We start from the raw sequence: 16889 nt of genomic DNA on the forward strand, positions 1-16889 counted from the left end.
GTATGGCATGTGCAGCTTTATGCAGAGTGAAATTTTGTACATCGTCACTTTAAAGGAAGATTGTATTTAACTGCATTGTTTGGAAAACATATTGAGACCCATTAAAGCATTTAAAACCTGTCTGAAGATGGAAAGGACAGAAAATATCTCAGAATTGTCATAGAAAACTTTATGAATTCTGAGAAATTTTTGAAAAGAACAAAATGTTTAATGTCCCAGCAGAAGTAAGCTTAAAAAAATTAATGAGAAAGTCTTGTCTAATGAGCAAGTAATGGGACAGTTAATTCTCCGCATAGTAGGGGAACGGCTGTCACCTTGGGGGTCCGACATAGCCATGCAGCATGTGACCGAGTCTACAAAATTAGCTTAGCTCCGCCCTCCTATCCAGTGTTTCGACTCGGTCTATGCTGGCCGGTCGTGTCTCCCTGTGAAGCAACCGAACATCTACTTTTCTTCTGCTTCAGCTTAGTTTGTTTGTTTGTTTTTTTGTTAAATTTGAATTTTTTTATTGCCTTTTATTATTTTTTGGCTGTTTTTTGTCGTCAGCGCTGCGTTCCGCCGCTTCGCGCTCCCCTCAGCCATCGGGTTGAGCGCGGCGGCGCTTTTGCGCGCGCTATTTCTAGCTTGCAGCTTCACCATCGGGTAAGACTCTCAATTTGAAATTGGCGCTGCTGTTTATTAGTGCGGAGAGCGCTCCGGGATCGCTACTCGGCCTTTTTTTGGTCTGCGATCGAATTTTTTTCTCTCTCTCCCAGCCTCGGCTCTCCCGATCTCTGCCGCCAGCCGCATTAACAGCCCTTTGGCTGGCGGCGTGTTTGAATTGATTGACAGCCCGGACTGCTTTGCCTTGGCCGCAAAAATAGATCGCAGTAATAGCCTTGAGCTAGCGATCTTTGTATGGCTGTCTGATCGCTGTGTTAGCGATCGTTTTCTACTGCTTATTATTCGGATCTGAGGCTTGCCCCTGTAATCGCTCAGGACAGCGTCGGCGTCCCGTTATCAGTGTCGGCGGCCATTTTGACCATATTTTATCCAGACGGGGCCCTTTCTAAGATGGCGGCTAAACATCAATCGGTTCCTAACCAAACCAGCAAAGCTTCAAAAAGACCTGCCCATGATGATCCATTAGAGGGCCCCTCTCCTAAGCAGTCCAGATCACATCGAGGCAAAAGTAGCAAGTCTGGCTCTTCATCTGCTAGGGATGAGCAGAGGCGCCACAAGGCCATTGAGAAGGCCTTTAACAAAGCCTTATCTTCCGTGGCCCAGACCACCCCTAGCGACCCAGTGGCCTCCTCGAGAGCTCGGTCTCCTGCCCCTTCACTGGCTTCCTCTGCCGCCCGGGAGCTTTCTCCGGATGGCTCTTTTTCAGCTGAACCGCCTCATGTGCCTGGCGCTGAGCCTCTTTTTCAGACAGTTCCTGCTCCTGAGGCTCCACAAGGGATGGTCAGAGACGCTCCAGTTCCAGCGGCTTCCTCAGTGGTCTCGGCTCCGCCCGTTCCAGATGGCTTTGAACTCATGCTAGCCAGGGTCATTAAACAAGGATTGGCCCAATGTATGCAACAGGGCGGCATAAATCCTGCCCCTCAGCCTTTACAGCATCAACCGTTGGATCCGGCTGGGGATTCCATGTCCGAGCAAGACCTGGCAGAGTCTATGGTATCCCCGGATCACGCATCTCTGTCTGAGGTGGATGAGGCTCCTGATTCGGCTCTGTCCGATGACGAGGGACTGGGCCCTGATCAAACTCCGTTTATTGGTCTTTTCAAACCACAACTATTTCGCTCCTTATTACGCAAAGCCATAGTGACTACCCGTTTGGGCACTGTTCCTTCCGTACCACCAGATTCTGTTGTTCCTGACCCAGCTTCAGCGGTCTTCGCGGAGCCTACAGTGGACCCGGAAACCATCCCGGCTCCCAAACTTTTCTTAGACGTGCTCCAACGCCAGTGGAACTTACCTGGGGCTGGGCCTAGTCCTAACGGCCTTGACAAGAGGCTGTACAATTCTGCTCCCGCCCTTGCGGATTTACTGCAACCTCCTACAGTGGATGCCCCAATAGTGGCTCTTTGCAATTCTTCCCGTCCCGCTGGGCCTCCAGAGGATTCTTTGCGCCCGGAAGATCGCAGAGCGGAGAAAATCCTGCTCAAAGGTCACCAGGCGGCTGCCTGGGCCGTCAAGGCCTCGTCCTCGGCTTCATTCTTCAACAGAGCTGCTTTGTTATGGATCAAACAACTTCAGGACCGCATTCAGCCTGCCGACTCTCGTTCCCGTCAGGACTTGAACAAAATTTCAGCTGCATTGGAATATTCAGCAGACGCCACTCTCAATGCGACCAGATTTGCAGCCAAGGCCTTAAGTTCCAACGTTACATCACGTCGTCTTCTGTGGCTACGCAACTGGAACGCCGATATGCGAAGCAAGTGGCAGTTGGCTTCCGCGGCCTATACGGCAGGCTCTTTGTTCGGCCCCCCATTGGAACCCCTCCTGGTTGAAACTAGAGACCGACGTAAGATTCTTCCCTCGGTTTCCAGGCGTGCGGATTCTCGATTTTCAGCTCTTCCTCGGAACCAGTCCTTTCGTGCTCCCGATCCCGGTCCTTTCCAACACCGTTTTCAACGTTCCTTTCCGGCGAGGACCCATTCCCAGGATGCCCAGGTTAGACAGGGAAATAGGTTCTTCCCTAAGCGTTCATTCAGGGGCGGCAGGGGTCGTTTCCAGCGTAGATCCCGCTAATTTTGCGCCCATAGGGGGACGCTTGTCTCTTTTTCTCCATCAGTGGGAGGTTTCTACCTCTGATGCCTGGGTCCTGTCTACTATTAAGTCGGGGCTTTATCTAGAGTTCCTTTCTACCCCCCCTTCGGTTTTCCTACCCTGCCCCATTCCACGGGATGTTACTAAGAGGGCCTTGGTGTCTTCAGCTATTTCCCGTCTCTTGGACCTGAGGGCCGTCCAGAGGGTTCCTCGAGAGCAGTGGGGCCAGGGTTTCTACTCCCGCTTGTTTCTGGTTAAGAAGTCCTCGGGGGGGTGGCGTCCCATCCTAGATTTGAAGGCTTTGAACCGGTACGTTACTTACCGCCGGTTCAAAATGCATTCCTTATCCACCATTTTGGAATGCATTCACCCAGGGGATTTGCTCTCCTCCATAGATTTAACCGAGGCATACCTCCATATCCGTATCGCTCCTTCCCACCGTCAGTATCTCCGTTTTTGTTTTTTGGGACAGCATTACCAGTATAGGGCCCTACCCTTCGGGTTGTCGTCCGCTCCGAGGGTCTTCACTAAGATTATGGCCGCCCTCATCGGGCATATTCGGACCCTTTCTATTCGCATACAATTTTATTTGGACGACATTTTGGTTCAGTCCTCGTCCTTCCCTTCAGCTCAACGTGATTTAGATTTGGTTTTATCCACCTTGCAGGCTCATGGTTTCTCGATTAACTGGTCCAAGAGCCAGCTCGCACCTAGTTCCCGTATTCTCCACTTAGGGGCTACTATAGATTCCGTTTCATCGTTAGTCTTCCTTTCCCCAGAACGCCAAGTTAGTCTTTCCTCTTTGGCTTCTCAGTGTTTAGCAGAGGGTTCCTGTTCTGTTCTTAAACTGTCCCGTTTGTTGGGGAAAATGGTCTCCACTTTTGGAATAGTTCCCTGGTCTCAATTGCACAGCAGGCAGCTCCAGTGGTTCCTGCTTCCTCACCAACGGGCCGGCCACAGCTCCTCGCTCATCCTCCTGCGGTTGTCCCCTCAAGTGGCCTCCTCCCTTCGGTGGTGGACTTCCGACGCCATTGCTCGGGGCAGTTGCTTTCGCGAACCCCATCGTCTTTCTCTGGTGACCGATGCCAGCCTTCGGGGCTGGGGGGCACATCTGCTTCAGCATCAAGCTCAGGGCCTCTGGACTGTACAAGAACGTCGGAACAACATCAACTTCTTGGAGCTGCGGGCCGTCCGCCTGGCCCTTCTTCGTTTCCAGCACCTCGTGGAGGGCAGGGACATTCTGGTCCTAACGGACAACATTTCTACGAAAGCCCATCTGAACAGACAGGGGGGGACTCATTCCAGGTTACTTCTAACAGAATCTCTACGCCTCGGTCTCTGGGCCGAACGTCATCTTCGGTCTCTCAAGGCGGACTACATCACAGGAGCTTCAAACGTTCAGGCGGACGCCCTCAGTCGCCACGTTCTAGATCCGGGAGAATGGAGCATTCCTCAGCCTCTTTTTCGGGAAATCACGGGCAGGTTTGGGACTCCTATTGTCGATTTATTCGCCACCTCTTCGAACCGCCGAGTTCCCCGGTTCTTCTCCCGGTATCCGGACCCTCGTGCAGAGGCCACAAACGCCCTCCGCTCTCCTTGGCCGTCCGGCCTACTCTATGCGTTTCCCCCTCTGCCTCTTCTGGCGCGGGTGGTTCAGAAGCTCCTGGACGAGAGGGCAGAACTGATTCTCATTGCCCCGCACTGGCCTCGTCAACCGTGGTATGCGGACCTTTGCGCCCTGTCTGTAGCGACTCCATGGCACATTCCTCGACGCAGTCTATCTCTCTCCCAAGGGGTTCTTCAGCATCCGGACCCGGCGAGCCTCCAGTTGACCGTTTGGAGGCTGAGCGGCGTCTGTTAGCCAATGCTGCTGTTCCTCCACGGGTCATTTCCATTATGCAGGCTGCTCGCCGTGGTTCTACTACGCAAATATATGAGGCAACCTGGAACGCTTTCTCCTCCTGGTGTGGTCGCTCGGGGATAAACCCGATGACGGCCTCAATCATTGTGGTCCTTTCCTTTCTTTTGGAGGGGTTTGACGCTGGGTTGGCTCCTTCCACTCTGCGCCGCCAGGTGGCGGCGCTTTCGACGGTGTTGACTTGTGGATCCAAAGAATCTCTCGCCCACCATCCTCTCATCAGGACCTTCTTACGAGGAGCGTCCAATTTACGGCCTCCGGTGGTCCATCGGTTTCCGACGTGGAATTTGAATTCAGTCCTCAGAGCTCTTACTGACTCTCCCTTTGAGCCCCTTCGGGAGGTCTCTCTGCGTTTTCTGTCTTTCAAAGTTTTGTTTTTAGTGGCGATCACCTCGGCTCGTCGTATATCTGAGTTGGGAGCTCTTTCAATACGCCAGGATCTTTGTATTTTCCATAAGGACAGAGTGGTACTCCGCCTTGACCCGGCCTTCCTACCCAAAGTCAACTCCCTTTTTCATCGGTCTCAAGAACTGGTCCTTCCTAACTTTTGCCCTCGTCCTTCTCATCCCCTCGAACGATCCTGGCATACTCTGGATGTACGTCGAGCCCTCCGCATCTACCTTTCTCGGACAAGTTCATTCCGTAAAACGGAGGCGCTGTTCGTGTCCTTCCAGTCGGATTCCATTGGATCCCGGGTCTCTGGCTCAACCTTAGGTCGTTGGATTCGGGCCGCTATTGCAACCGCTTACCAACGGCTTCATCTGCCTGTACCTCCTCGAATTACAGCTCACTCGACTCGGAGTGCGGCGACCTCGGCAGCCTGGGCCACCCGCGCTTCGGTGGATGAGGTGTGCCGAGCGGCCACCTGGACGTCTATCACGCCCTTTATCCGGCATTACAGAGTTGATGCGTTTGCCTCTTCGGATGCTGCCTTCGGCCGTCGAGTCTTACAGGCGGTTCATCGTTCCTGACTCCTCCCTCGGCCGGCGCGACTCTTTTCCCGCCCTGGAGGACATTCAGCTCTGGTATGTCCCCAAGGTGACAGCCGTTCCCCTACTATGCGGAGAATGGACGTTGGGCTTACCTGATACGTCCGTTCTCGTTGTAGGGGAACGGCTGTCACGCCCTCCCTTCTGGTCCCACGGGGTGGGAGGTGTACTAACTCTTTCTCGTTCCAGGGAGACACGTCAGTCTACATCTACGCCCTCGCCGAAACACTGGATAGGAGGGCGGAGCTAAGCTAATTTTGTAGACTCGGTCACATGCTGCATGGCTATGTCGGACCCCCAAGGTGACAGCCGTTCCCCTACAACGAGAACGGACGTATCAGGTAAGCCCAACGTCCATTCTGAACAGTTAATATACTCTATCCCTTGTTTATTGTTTAAGTTTTGGACTGGTACACATTATTATAATAAAAGGCTGGCTATTTTCATTCCAAATGAAATAGGATCTCAAATAAGAATTTGTGCTCTTTCTGTCTGTAATTGGGCTCTGATCCATGAAAAACAGTACTAAATATTCATTTCTTTTGCTGCAGCAGATGATAGGCAGCAGAAAAGATCTCTGGTGTTGAAATGATATTGCCACAGGGAGCTTTTTGGTGCGAGCAATTCCAGTTCAATGGTTTCCTTAATTCAATGATTTCCTTACTTATTTGGAAACTCTAAATGGAGAAAGGAGCAAATGGTACTTTCCCAAACTGCACAGTGATGCCCACAGCCAGATGCTTTGCTCCTGGGAACAACCACTACAACAACTGGTCATTGGAGGGAAGGTGACAGAAGCTGGGAATTGCATTCTACAACATTTGGAGGGCCTTGGGGTAGAATTATGTGATAAAAGGGGAATAGGTGTATGATTATCTAATATCTGTTGCTCTAAAAACAAAGGAGAAGGGGATGAAATAGGTTTGTATGAAGCCAGAGTCTAATACCAGGATTGAATTGGAAGCAGCAAATTTAATCAGAAACAGAGGATTTGCTGTTTAGGAAATCATCTGATTCCAGGTCTCCTGGGAAACCCAGTGAAGAATACAAATTGATTGAACTGTGACTAAAGTGAACCTCTTATTTTATGATCTGTATGTACAGTATGTGTGAGTTTAAACCCCATATCATAAAAATGCATTAAGTCTTCAGTATCCTCCTCCAAAGGAAACAGAGCTCTAGGTAAATACTGGCATCCCTAAAATTTCTTATAACTTGAAAGAGAAATTGTAGTGGAAATACCAGTGAAGACATCTTTTAAATACCTTCCAGATATCCTTTAAATATTCATATACATGCTATCATGGGGCATCTGGCTTGACAACTGCTCCCTTAACCCGGGCCTGTCTGTATTCATGTCAGAAGCACCTAAAAAGCTAACCGAAGGGTGCTTCTGGGTTGAAAGAATTTGCCAGTGACAACACTGTTGCCCAGGTGTGTGAGAAAGATATAAGTGTCATACCCTATACTGCTTTTCTGGTGGTTAAAAAGTAAAAAAGACAAAACTCCAATAGCATCACCTGTTGTTCATCTAGCATTTTAAAATGTGGTTAGATATTTCAGCCCTTTTACGGGAGAGAGACCAATCTCACAAGAAATAAATACAATCAAACTTTTATAAAAAGAAAAGACAAGAAGAACTGTAATAGCTCATTTTAACTTTAGATGTTCAATGCCAACATTTCCTATTGAAGAAGGTAAATTCAGTACCACAAGCAAATGACAAGATAGAACTACCTATAAATAGAATGGGATTTAAAATTATAAAGGGAAATTATTTACTCATGAGCAAAATACATGCATAAAAGGCTGAAATACTATATAGACAACAACTGAGTGTCCACACAGAATTAAAAGATAGGACCATTTAGTAACGCACGTTAACATTCTAATACAAATTCTTTCCTAGACGTATAAACTATTCCTTCAGAATTAGGACCTGAAGCATCTGTTACTCTGCTTCAATTTTCTTGGACTTCCTTTTTTCTGGATGTTCTAAAACTTAATTTGGGGAAACCTTGTTAATTTCTGCTTTTCTTGGCCTCAATCTAGCAACTTCAGTTTTGGCGTTAAAGTGCTTCAAGTTTTATATTCTAGAGTTGGGGTATCTTTCTGTGTACATAACAAGAGAGCCATATCTTGTAAAAATGTGCATTGGGAATGGTAAATTTGTATTGTGAATAATTGTCTGCACCTTGTAGGCTTGCCAAGAAGCTGGCATTCACTATCAAGATATGCCTATATAATAAAAGATTACAATGCTGTGTAACATTTTTCATGTCCCTAGAATGTTTATGTACATTCAAAACATGGCAAGATGTTAGCAGATAGTTTTACTTTCTGATTGTATTGGATAAGATAGATGAAATAAAAACATTTGCAAGATATATAAGATTTTATGTTCCACTAAACAAATAAGAAATTGCTGTTCTGAAAGTGGTTTCCGTTTAGAATAATCCTAAATGTTTTCTTTTCTGCTATTCTAATATGATATACTTATTACAGTATATACTCTATCCCGTTTGCCACTGATTTAATGTAGGAAATATGGATGTGAAGAATGATAGAAGTCCATGCATCCAAGGACTACTTCTGAAATGGTCAAACCATCTGTAACATAACCAACAAATTTGGCGAGGATTACTACAACAGTTATTTTATTTGTTAAGATTATTTAATATGGAGAAGAAGATGGAAGGATGGAAGAAAAGTCCCTCTTCTCAAATATTTACTGTCTCAACTTAATTATGAGTCAAACTTCTTTTGTTTGTGTTGTTACAGAGCTGGTGGCAAAGATGGGTGTTCCGTTTTCCATGAAAGTTCCAGTCTTTTAGTTGCTTGTAAGATTATAAAATGTTTCTTGGGGGACTGGAATGTTCATGGTTTGCTTCATTTCAAAACAGAACAAAACATTCCAAGCCAAATTTAAGCCAGAAACAGCTCAACCTTTGTATCTTTCTGTTTCTCTTATACAGTCATGATTATGTTTGTGTGATAGAGCAATGCTGACATTCTCGTCTCAATGTAACACTAATTAATTCTGATATCAAGAAGAGTTGTCTGAATATTTTCTCCCAAACTTAGGATAAAGTGAATAGCAAATGCTAGTGAAAGATCTCTTGTATAATGGAACAGAGCAGTGTTCAGAGTTTAAATATTAACTACAGAATAGATATGTTATGCAGATTAAAACTATTCCATTCAGGGTACATCTGCTGTATGTACTGAAGCCTCTAAGCCTCTTAGAGTTATCTTACAGCTGCAAATCAAAGCTAGTTGAGTTGCCTGTGTGCAAGTCTTATCATATTCTTCTCATATGTCTACATGAGAACATTGTGAATAGTGTTACTATTATTATATATCCAAACTCTGGATTTTCAACAAGGGGTCCAACTTTCCGTGAAATTTAAATACAGATATGATCTTTATGTAAAAGTTCACAGTAATGTCAGGGCACTCTGATCTAACTATGTCCCATAAAATTCGATAGAGGAAAACATCTGGGTTTGGTGTGTATTGTTTTTCTATTGTCAGTGAAGACTCATTACTTTATATTCAAATGTTCTGATTTAGCTTTTGAATGAAATTAATCTCCTATATTACAAGTTAGAGTGATCCAAATTTTTTCTCTTGGGCAAATCCTTTTTCTGCCTATGCTAACCTTAAAGGACAAGAAAAACTTGTGGCCAGGAATATTTATGGATGTCACAGGCTTCTATTTCTCAACCACATACTTACTCTCATCCTCATACATTGAGGCTGCCTGAAATTCCCACTTAGCCAAACCTCTGGACTTTCAGACCAAGTGAGTTTGGATTTATGTTTTTTTCTCATAATGCCAATTTAGACTAAACACAAGTAATTATAATTCCATTGACTCACCTGCTGATGGTTAGAATCTTCCTTGAGGCATGGCAAATCCAATTGCACTAGGAATCTGTACTTCCATTCTATCACTGTCCTGATTATGAGCTGATACATGTATTCTTTGAGCACATTGTGAAGCACTGTTTTTCTCACTTCTGGACTTTGCATTGCAGAACCAGTGGTAATATCAGGGTTACCAAGGGCACTGCCTAGAAGCCACAAAAGATTGGAATGACTCGCTTTCTCTCCTACAAAATAGTGCCATGATTCTCCCCAAGACTAGAGACCACTTTGATGACCAGCTTAATTGTTCATATACTATATTTCATTTTAGAAGATTTATTTTTGTCAGATTCTTGATATAAACCATAATATTTGCAAAGGAAGCATTATTTTTCTTTGCTCTAATCCAGTGATTTCAAACTTGGCAACTTGTGGATATGTGGATTTCTGGCATGTGGACTGGGGAATTCTGGGAATTGATGTCCAAAGGTCTTAAAGTTGCCAAGTTTGAAAAACACTGTTCTAACCCATCAAATCAAGCTTTGTAAGCCCCAATCAAAGTAAGAGAGCATTGACCTGGTTGTCTCAGCAATAGGAATGCTTCCCTTTTTCTCTCAATGTTCATTACTTCAGCAAAGCGTCCAATTCTCTCTTTCCAATCATGGCCAAACAAAGGGGTATTTTTTAGTAAACAGAAATAAACAAGACAGGGCATTGCATGCCACAACAACTAGACACAAACAAAAACAGTTTCCTCCCATGCCATCACTCTGCTAAATATCTAATTCCCACAGCACTGTCTTATGCCTAAGGATATCTAACCATGTGGTAAGGCTATATTGCTATTGTCCTTCTCATCTTCTCATCTTTCTCATCTTCTCATCTTTCCTACTACCTTCTTCTATTAGTATCTTATGATTTATCACTTGATGTTTGTATCTTATGATTTATGTTTGTATCTTATGATTTATGATCTATGACTTCCCACTTTGTTGTTTGTATGTACACAGACAGCTTATGCACCGGAGACAAATTCATTGTGTGTCCAATCACACTTGGCCAATACAGAATATTCCTATTACTGCAATTACTACCTATTACTACCTCATCATTCCAGCTTTGCACTAATAAAGCCAGTCAGGACATGAAATGTGATCTGAAGGCATAATGAGGCATATTAAAGAACACGTTGACCCAGCTGTGTTTCTCCCTCTTCTTGGTGATGTCTGCATGATGTCACTGCTAAACTTTCTCCCTTCCCTGCCATTGTCTTTGGATTTTGAAGATTAAAAAAAATACATCATGTAGACTTGATAAAGCAGACAGAGAAAAACGTGTGGTGTCTGTGGTTTCATTTCTTTGAAAAAGTTCTGTGTGAGGTCAGTAAGAGAATAGTTTAATTGATAAATATGTGTTTTGTGACTCTTGTAGCCATTTTTGTCAGACAATTTCTGATCTGCTCAAAATGGTACATATACCTAGGAAACTCAAACTGGTATCTTTGGCTATTTTAGGCCATAGTGAAGGTTTTCAGTGCTAGTAGTATTTTTGATTCTATCAACAGGAATACAATAAATCCTGGAGTTTTAAATTGAATGAGCTTGAAAATTGGTTAATTCACGTCTGGTTTTGTGTTCCCTTTAGTTGTTTGAGCAGTGTATAAACTACTGTATGTAAAGAACAAAGTATTTAATAAGGCTATTTTATTCATTCAGATCTCGGATGTCTTCTGCTTGTGTTCCCTTTATTTTTTTGAGCAGTGTATATATATGAGCATTCTTGACCTTTAGTGTTCAGTTTACAGTTTCTCTTCAAACAAAAAAGAAAGAAAACTGTTTGATGTTCAGAATTTAAGCCTCTCCTTTCTCTCTGCAGACACCTGCATAATAATCAGATCCAGCACTTGGGAATACATGGTTTTGAAGGACTCCATAATCTGGAAACTCTGTGAGTTGCTGAATTTTCTTTGTGCTTTTACTATTTTTGTACAGGATTTTGTGTTTCCTATGCTATTTATTTATTTTTGAGTGATTGTTTGATTATGTGCCATTAAGTGAGTATTGATTCTTGGAGATCACAAATGTTTTCTCCAGGACAATCTGAGCCCAGCCTGGTCCTTCAGATATTCCATAAGGATACCCATCATTACAGTAACTGAGTCTATTAATTTTGCTTGTTGTTGTGCTCTTTATTCTTCTTTTCATCTTTCCCGGTGTTGCAGATTTCTCAGGGAAGATAATGTGTCTAAACTTTGATAATTTGTGCCTTGAGTGAGAACCCTGGATTAATTTGTTCTATGATATATATTTGTGTTTGTTTCCTGATATTCTTAGCAATCCTTTCCAACAAAGTATAAACATGTCAATACAGTTCCTATCCTGCTTCTTCAAAGTCCAATTTTAACTTCCATAGAGTCACATGGAAAATCATTGCTTGAATGATTCTGATCCTTGTAGGAATAAATACATCACAGCATCTGAATACCTATTCCAAGACTTTGGTGGCTCTCTATCAAATGTTAGTCTGCAGCATATTTCTTGACTGGTTCCTTTATTTATGCAAAATCTTTATACAAAACAGGAAGCCATAATCTAATCAACGAGAGCAAAACAGACTGATCCTAGGTTGGCAAATGAGTTAAACATAACTATACACTCTCTCCTTATGTTGTTCAATATAAATGTTGAATATATGTCAAGGGAGGCTGAACTGAAAGAAACTGAGCATAGTTTTAAACTGCAAGCCTAACAGAAAACTGGGGGGAAAAGATACGTCAAGGGGCTTGGAAATCTTATGACTGTCATCTGTCTGTTAACATAATAACACTTCAAAAACAGAACAGAATAGGATGCATCTGGAGTGGCAGGAGAAGCTGGCAAAAGAAAGATGGAATTTTTAAAAAGAGTCAAATCTCTGCAGAGAAAAACCATCCAGAAAAAAATTCCCCCGTGGATCCCTATAGAATAAGCAGTTGGGCACCCATCCACAATGTTGCCAGCTGTTCCAGTCTAAGCCCATTCCCTCTTCTTGTTGCATGACCCAGGGTGGAGCTGCAATTAAGAGGTTGGAAAGAATTCCAGAAATGTTCTGCAGGCTTTGTATATCTTCTTTACTATTGCTACCTAACAATTCTATCATCAGGAGGTTAATAAAGCTGGTTGCTCTTATTAAATCTCATATAATAAAACAATCACTCATTTTGAGTACTTCCAGAAACACCTCCCCAAATTTTGTACCCTATCTGGTTATGAACTCCTGTGGAGCAAATTACTCTGCAACCGTATAGAACTTTGAGGGGCATCTCAGGAGCCATAGAATCTTATTTCCCTCATCAAGGATGGAAAAGGAAGTCTCTGTTTGTAGGGGGAGAGATGCCCCATTTTAAATATTCTCAGCCTGCAGAAGAGTCTATCCTATCTCCCTCAATATCAGAATGTCAATTTCCTGGAGGTGTTGGGAAAGCCCATGAATCTACAGGATCTCATAGACTTCCAAAAATACCTGGAATTAGCTCCTGATCCACTCCGGGTCTAGAGTTGCTTTAAACATTTCAAAGAGAGGGAATGCATCACAACAAAAGCCCAAGGAGTGGAAAGGGGGGAATGTGGAAATGCCACACTTTTCCTTCTTCCTTCCTGCTAGATTTGTCCTGCCAGGACTTTAATCCATCAGAAGCTCTAGCTTTGGAATTCTTTCTTCAGGGATTATATTTATATTGTACTAATCCCTGCAGTAAAGACACTCGGTTTTAGGCATGCTTGTTACACTCAACCTGAAAGTATATACTTTGGCTTTGTTTCTTTTTAAAAAATGGGGTTGTGTCCTAATAAGTTACAGAAGGAAGCAGATGCTGGAAGGTAAAGCAGTAGTACCAGATTGCAATGAGGTCCCTCTCCCACCAGGCATTGCTATTGTGCAATTAAATAGCAAGGTATTTCCCCTGTTGCAATCCTTGCCACCAAATCATACTTCTTTCATAGGAGACAACAGGAAGAAAGAAGGGAACCTCCATACCTTTTCTCTTTCATGTGGTTTGGCACCTTTTCTCTGGAAGTCATTAGGGAGCCTAGCCAGTTCATCTAGGGAAAGAAGACAATACATGCAAAGAAGAAAGTGCATTGCCCAAGGGTATAATGGTCACAGAGCTAAGCTTTATTCTGGGAAGTTGATTGATTTAAACATGTTTTTGAAATTGCCTGCCACAATTTCTACCAAAATTGACATTAAATCACAGAGTTGAAGCTATCAGGTGAAATGGTGCGGAAACAACAAAGCAGAGGAAGAGAGAAACCAAATCTACGGGTATAGTAATGATGATCGTGTGGCAGGCAGAAAATGAGAAATAGGTGTTCCAGGAACAGAAGAGCATCTGTTAAAAGAAATGGAAGAGAGAACTGTAAAAATACCAAGAAGAGAAAATTTGAGGAAAAGAGGGAGAAAAAAGCATTAAAAATTAAAACAGCAAATAAGAAACAACAGATGGGGAAACTGCCCTTCAACTAATTATAAATTGGTGCACAAATATATTGAAACAGCTGTACTTCTAAATACGCAATTCTCTAAGGAAAGAAAACAACATAGGAGGCTGCTCCCTTTTACGGAGTCAGAATATTAATCCATTAGACAAGGGTTACTGATAAAATTGGTAAACTGCAGAGATTTACCAGCCGGTATCTGGAAACTACAGAGATTGAATCTGGAATCTTCTACATATCAGACATTGTTCTGTCTGCTCTATCAAAAAACTATAGTTCCTCACAATAACATCTACTATTTTTTTGCATATGAATATCCTAAAGTAACTGGTTTAAAAAAACCTGAAAAATATTGCATAGTTGTTTTTTCAAATTGCCTGCTCGCATTTTATAGCTATGGGTATGTAAATTCTAATCCACTATTTTAAATTAATCCATTATTTTAAATTAAATTTTAAAAGCACTATGAAGCGGTATATAAATCTAAGTGCTATTGCTATTGCTATTAAATTGCAGTTCAGGCAGTGTGTTAGCTTCTTCTCCTTCTCAAAGTTCTCAGTGAGGAGGCAGAGAAATAAGACAAAATGAATTATGAATTATGAATAAATTACCAATTCCTAATTTACAGAAGTTTTAGTTCAGACTGTTCCAACTTGGTACCCTGCCAGCTATCTAGTGCATCATAATACTTGGAGTTTAATACAGCCGAAGAAAAGGAAAATAGGAAAGCCTATTTTAATCAATTCTTCTAAAATCAAGCATGTGATAAAAAGTTGCAGTCCCCATTAAGTCAGATACACACTGAAAAGCAATAATAATAATAATAATGTGGGTGCTGCCTTTCTCACTCAAAGCTAATAAAATTTCAGAATGATATGACAAAGCAAAAGCCTTATGTATTCTGACAAACCCATTAAACTGATAATTTGATTTTAATTTTATTGCATGCCACAGGCAATAAAGGAAAGTTTTCTTCTCTCTTTTATTACACTGGAATCTGAGATCATCCAATTAAGTGAACAACTGAAAGTCATGACAGACTCAAAGGAAATATTTTTTCATATCGCATATAATTACTATGATATTATGTTGCTACCACAACATAATGTTACATTCACCAATATGAATGGCTTTTTAAAAAACACTTTAAAACTTTAAAAGCTCATGTCAATCAATAAGCAATAATCATATTGACTATATTTACCCCAGGGTCAGAAGCAAACTGTCTCCAAATGCTAAATGATGAAAAACAAGAATGGAAGTCTATATTGCTGTCCTCTTGGACACTTCCCATAAGTGTCAGTTTGAAAGCATTTGGCCTCATCAAAAGAGGCATTTAAATTAATTAATTTATTTTCTACCCAGGAAAGAGCAAGGGCCTTTCTTGGATAATTAGAATACTTTAAACATGTGTATATATATGTATCTTAATGCAACTACATTCCTATACATATTTATTTGAGAATAAGTCTCACTGAATATGGTACAGTTTGTTTCTTATTTAAAATGTATAGAGCGATGTGGTTAGCATATAACATTACATGTATTGCTAAAGAAAATATGTTAATAATAAGAGACGAACATACAATATAAATGTAAATTGGAGCTATTGGATTATGAGGATCAGAAATAAGTAATGAACAAATATAGTAAGTTTAACTCAGTTTAGAGACAATGGTGATTTCAAGATTTTTGTGTAGAAACAAGAGAAATATTTTAGCAGAGAAAAAAACAAAGTAAAAATTCTTGTAAGTAATTAAGAAGTAGTAATATTGGGATAAGCAAACGTGGACAGTGAAAAAGCCAACTGAATCCAAGCATAAATTTATATCCCCCCTTTGCCCCAGTCAATAATACAATTTAGAAAATTGTTTCTGTAATCAGCAAACATATTTATTTTTTTCCCTTTATTTATTAAACATGTTTCTGTCCTGCTGCAATCAAACAAGACTCTCAGTGGTTTACATAGAATAAATACTACAGTTAAAACATCCATGGTGCCGTCTAAAAACTTGACAATCATAAATAAGAAAAGTAACAATAAGCAATGTTAAGCAAAAGCCACAGAAATTACACAAAAGTAGACAACAGAGAATAAACAGGGGCAATAGGGGAAGGCCCTCCACAGCAGCTTGCTTTTCAAGTTTTCAATGAATTAACAAAAAAGGACACTTCCAGACGGAGCCTTTGCACAGTGCCCACTCTGACTCAGAGAAGCAACCCTCCTTACTTCAGCATATACACACACCCACCCTACACACACACACACTGCAGAAGTGAAAGAATTATAGCAGTCTCTGCCAAACGGTTCTAACCAGACAGGCTGATACTGGCTAGAATAAGCGATCCTGCAAGATATCCAGGTGCCAAGCTATAAAGGGCTTTATAGGTCCAAACCATCACCAAATTCTCTACAGTACATATTTGCAGAATCTTTAACTTGTTATTCTAACTATACTTTTTGAGGCTTGTTCCACATAATCTTAATCTTTTTCTTGATTCTGAGTGTGCAATTTCAAACTTTTTTTTAACGTGATGAAGATATTAAAAAGATGAGAAAGAGTACCACGAAATATTGTGACTGTCACTCACAAAATGCAAGTACAGTTTCCCAATATTTAGATGTGTATATTTATTTTGAGTAAATCTTACATTGTAGGATTATCTGCACTGTAATCTGAATATTGTGTTATTTGCATTGTGGACTTCATTTGCAACTTCTTGTAATAAAAACACACTACTATATGTTACCAAAATATCCTCAAGTAATTGCTACTGGTGTTTCTCTCACTTGAATCCAACCACAACACAAATATGGTCAGGCAACATGTTTCTCCTTTCGCCTTAAATCATCCTTTAAATTTGCTCGAGTTAAGTAGTATTTTC

At 41.9% G+C, this 16889-nt stretch overlaps 1 protein-coding gene across 1 annotated transcript in view; it reads left to right on the forward strand.

The window, feature by feature from the left end:
* LGR6 (leucine rich repeat containing G protein-coupled receptor 6) overlaps window positions 1-16889 on the forward strand; it is a 134232-nt gene that overhangs the window by 89178 nt on the left and 28165 nt on the right. Inside the window, exon 6 of the mRNA XM_070939894.1 lies at window positions 11404-11475. Coding sequence (XP_070795995.1) covers window positions 11404-11475 — 72 coding nt within the window. The remainder of the gene's footprint in view (window positions 1-11403; window positions 11476-16889) is intronic.

The sequence above is a fragment of the Pituophis catenifer genome, unplaced genomic scaffold (assembly GCF_029215685.1).
Source record: "Pituophis catenifer annectens isolate HBS135680 unplaced genomic scaffold, rPitCat1.0.hap2 SCAF_3, whole genome shotgun sequence".
NCBI classification, from domain to species: Eukaryota; Metazoa; Chordata; class Lepidosauria; order Squamata; family Colubridae; genus Pituophis; species Pituophis catenifer.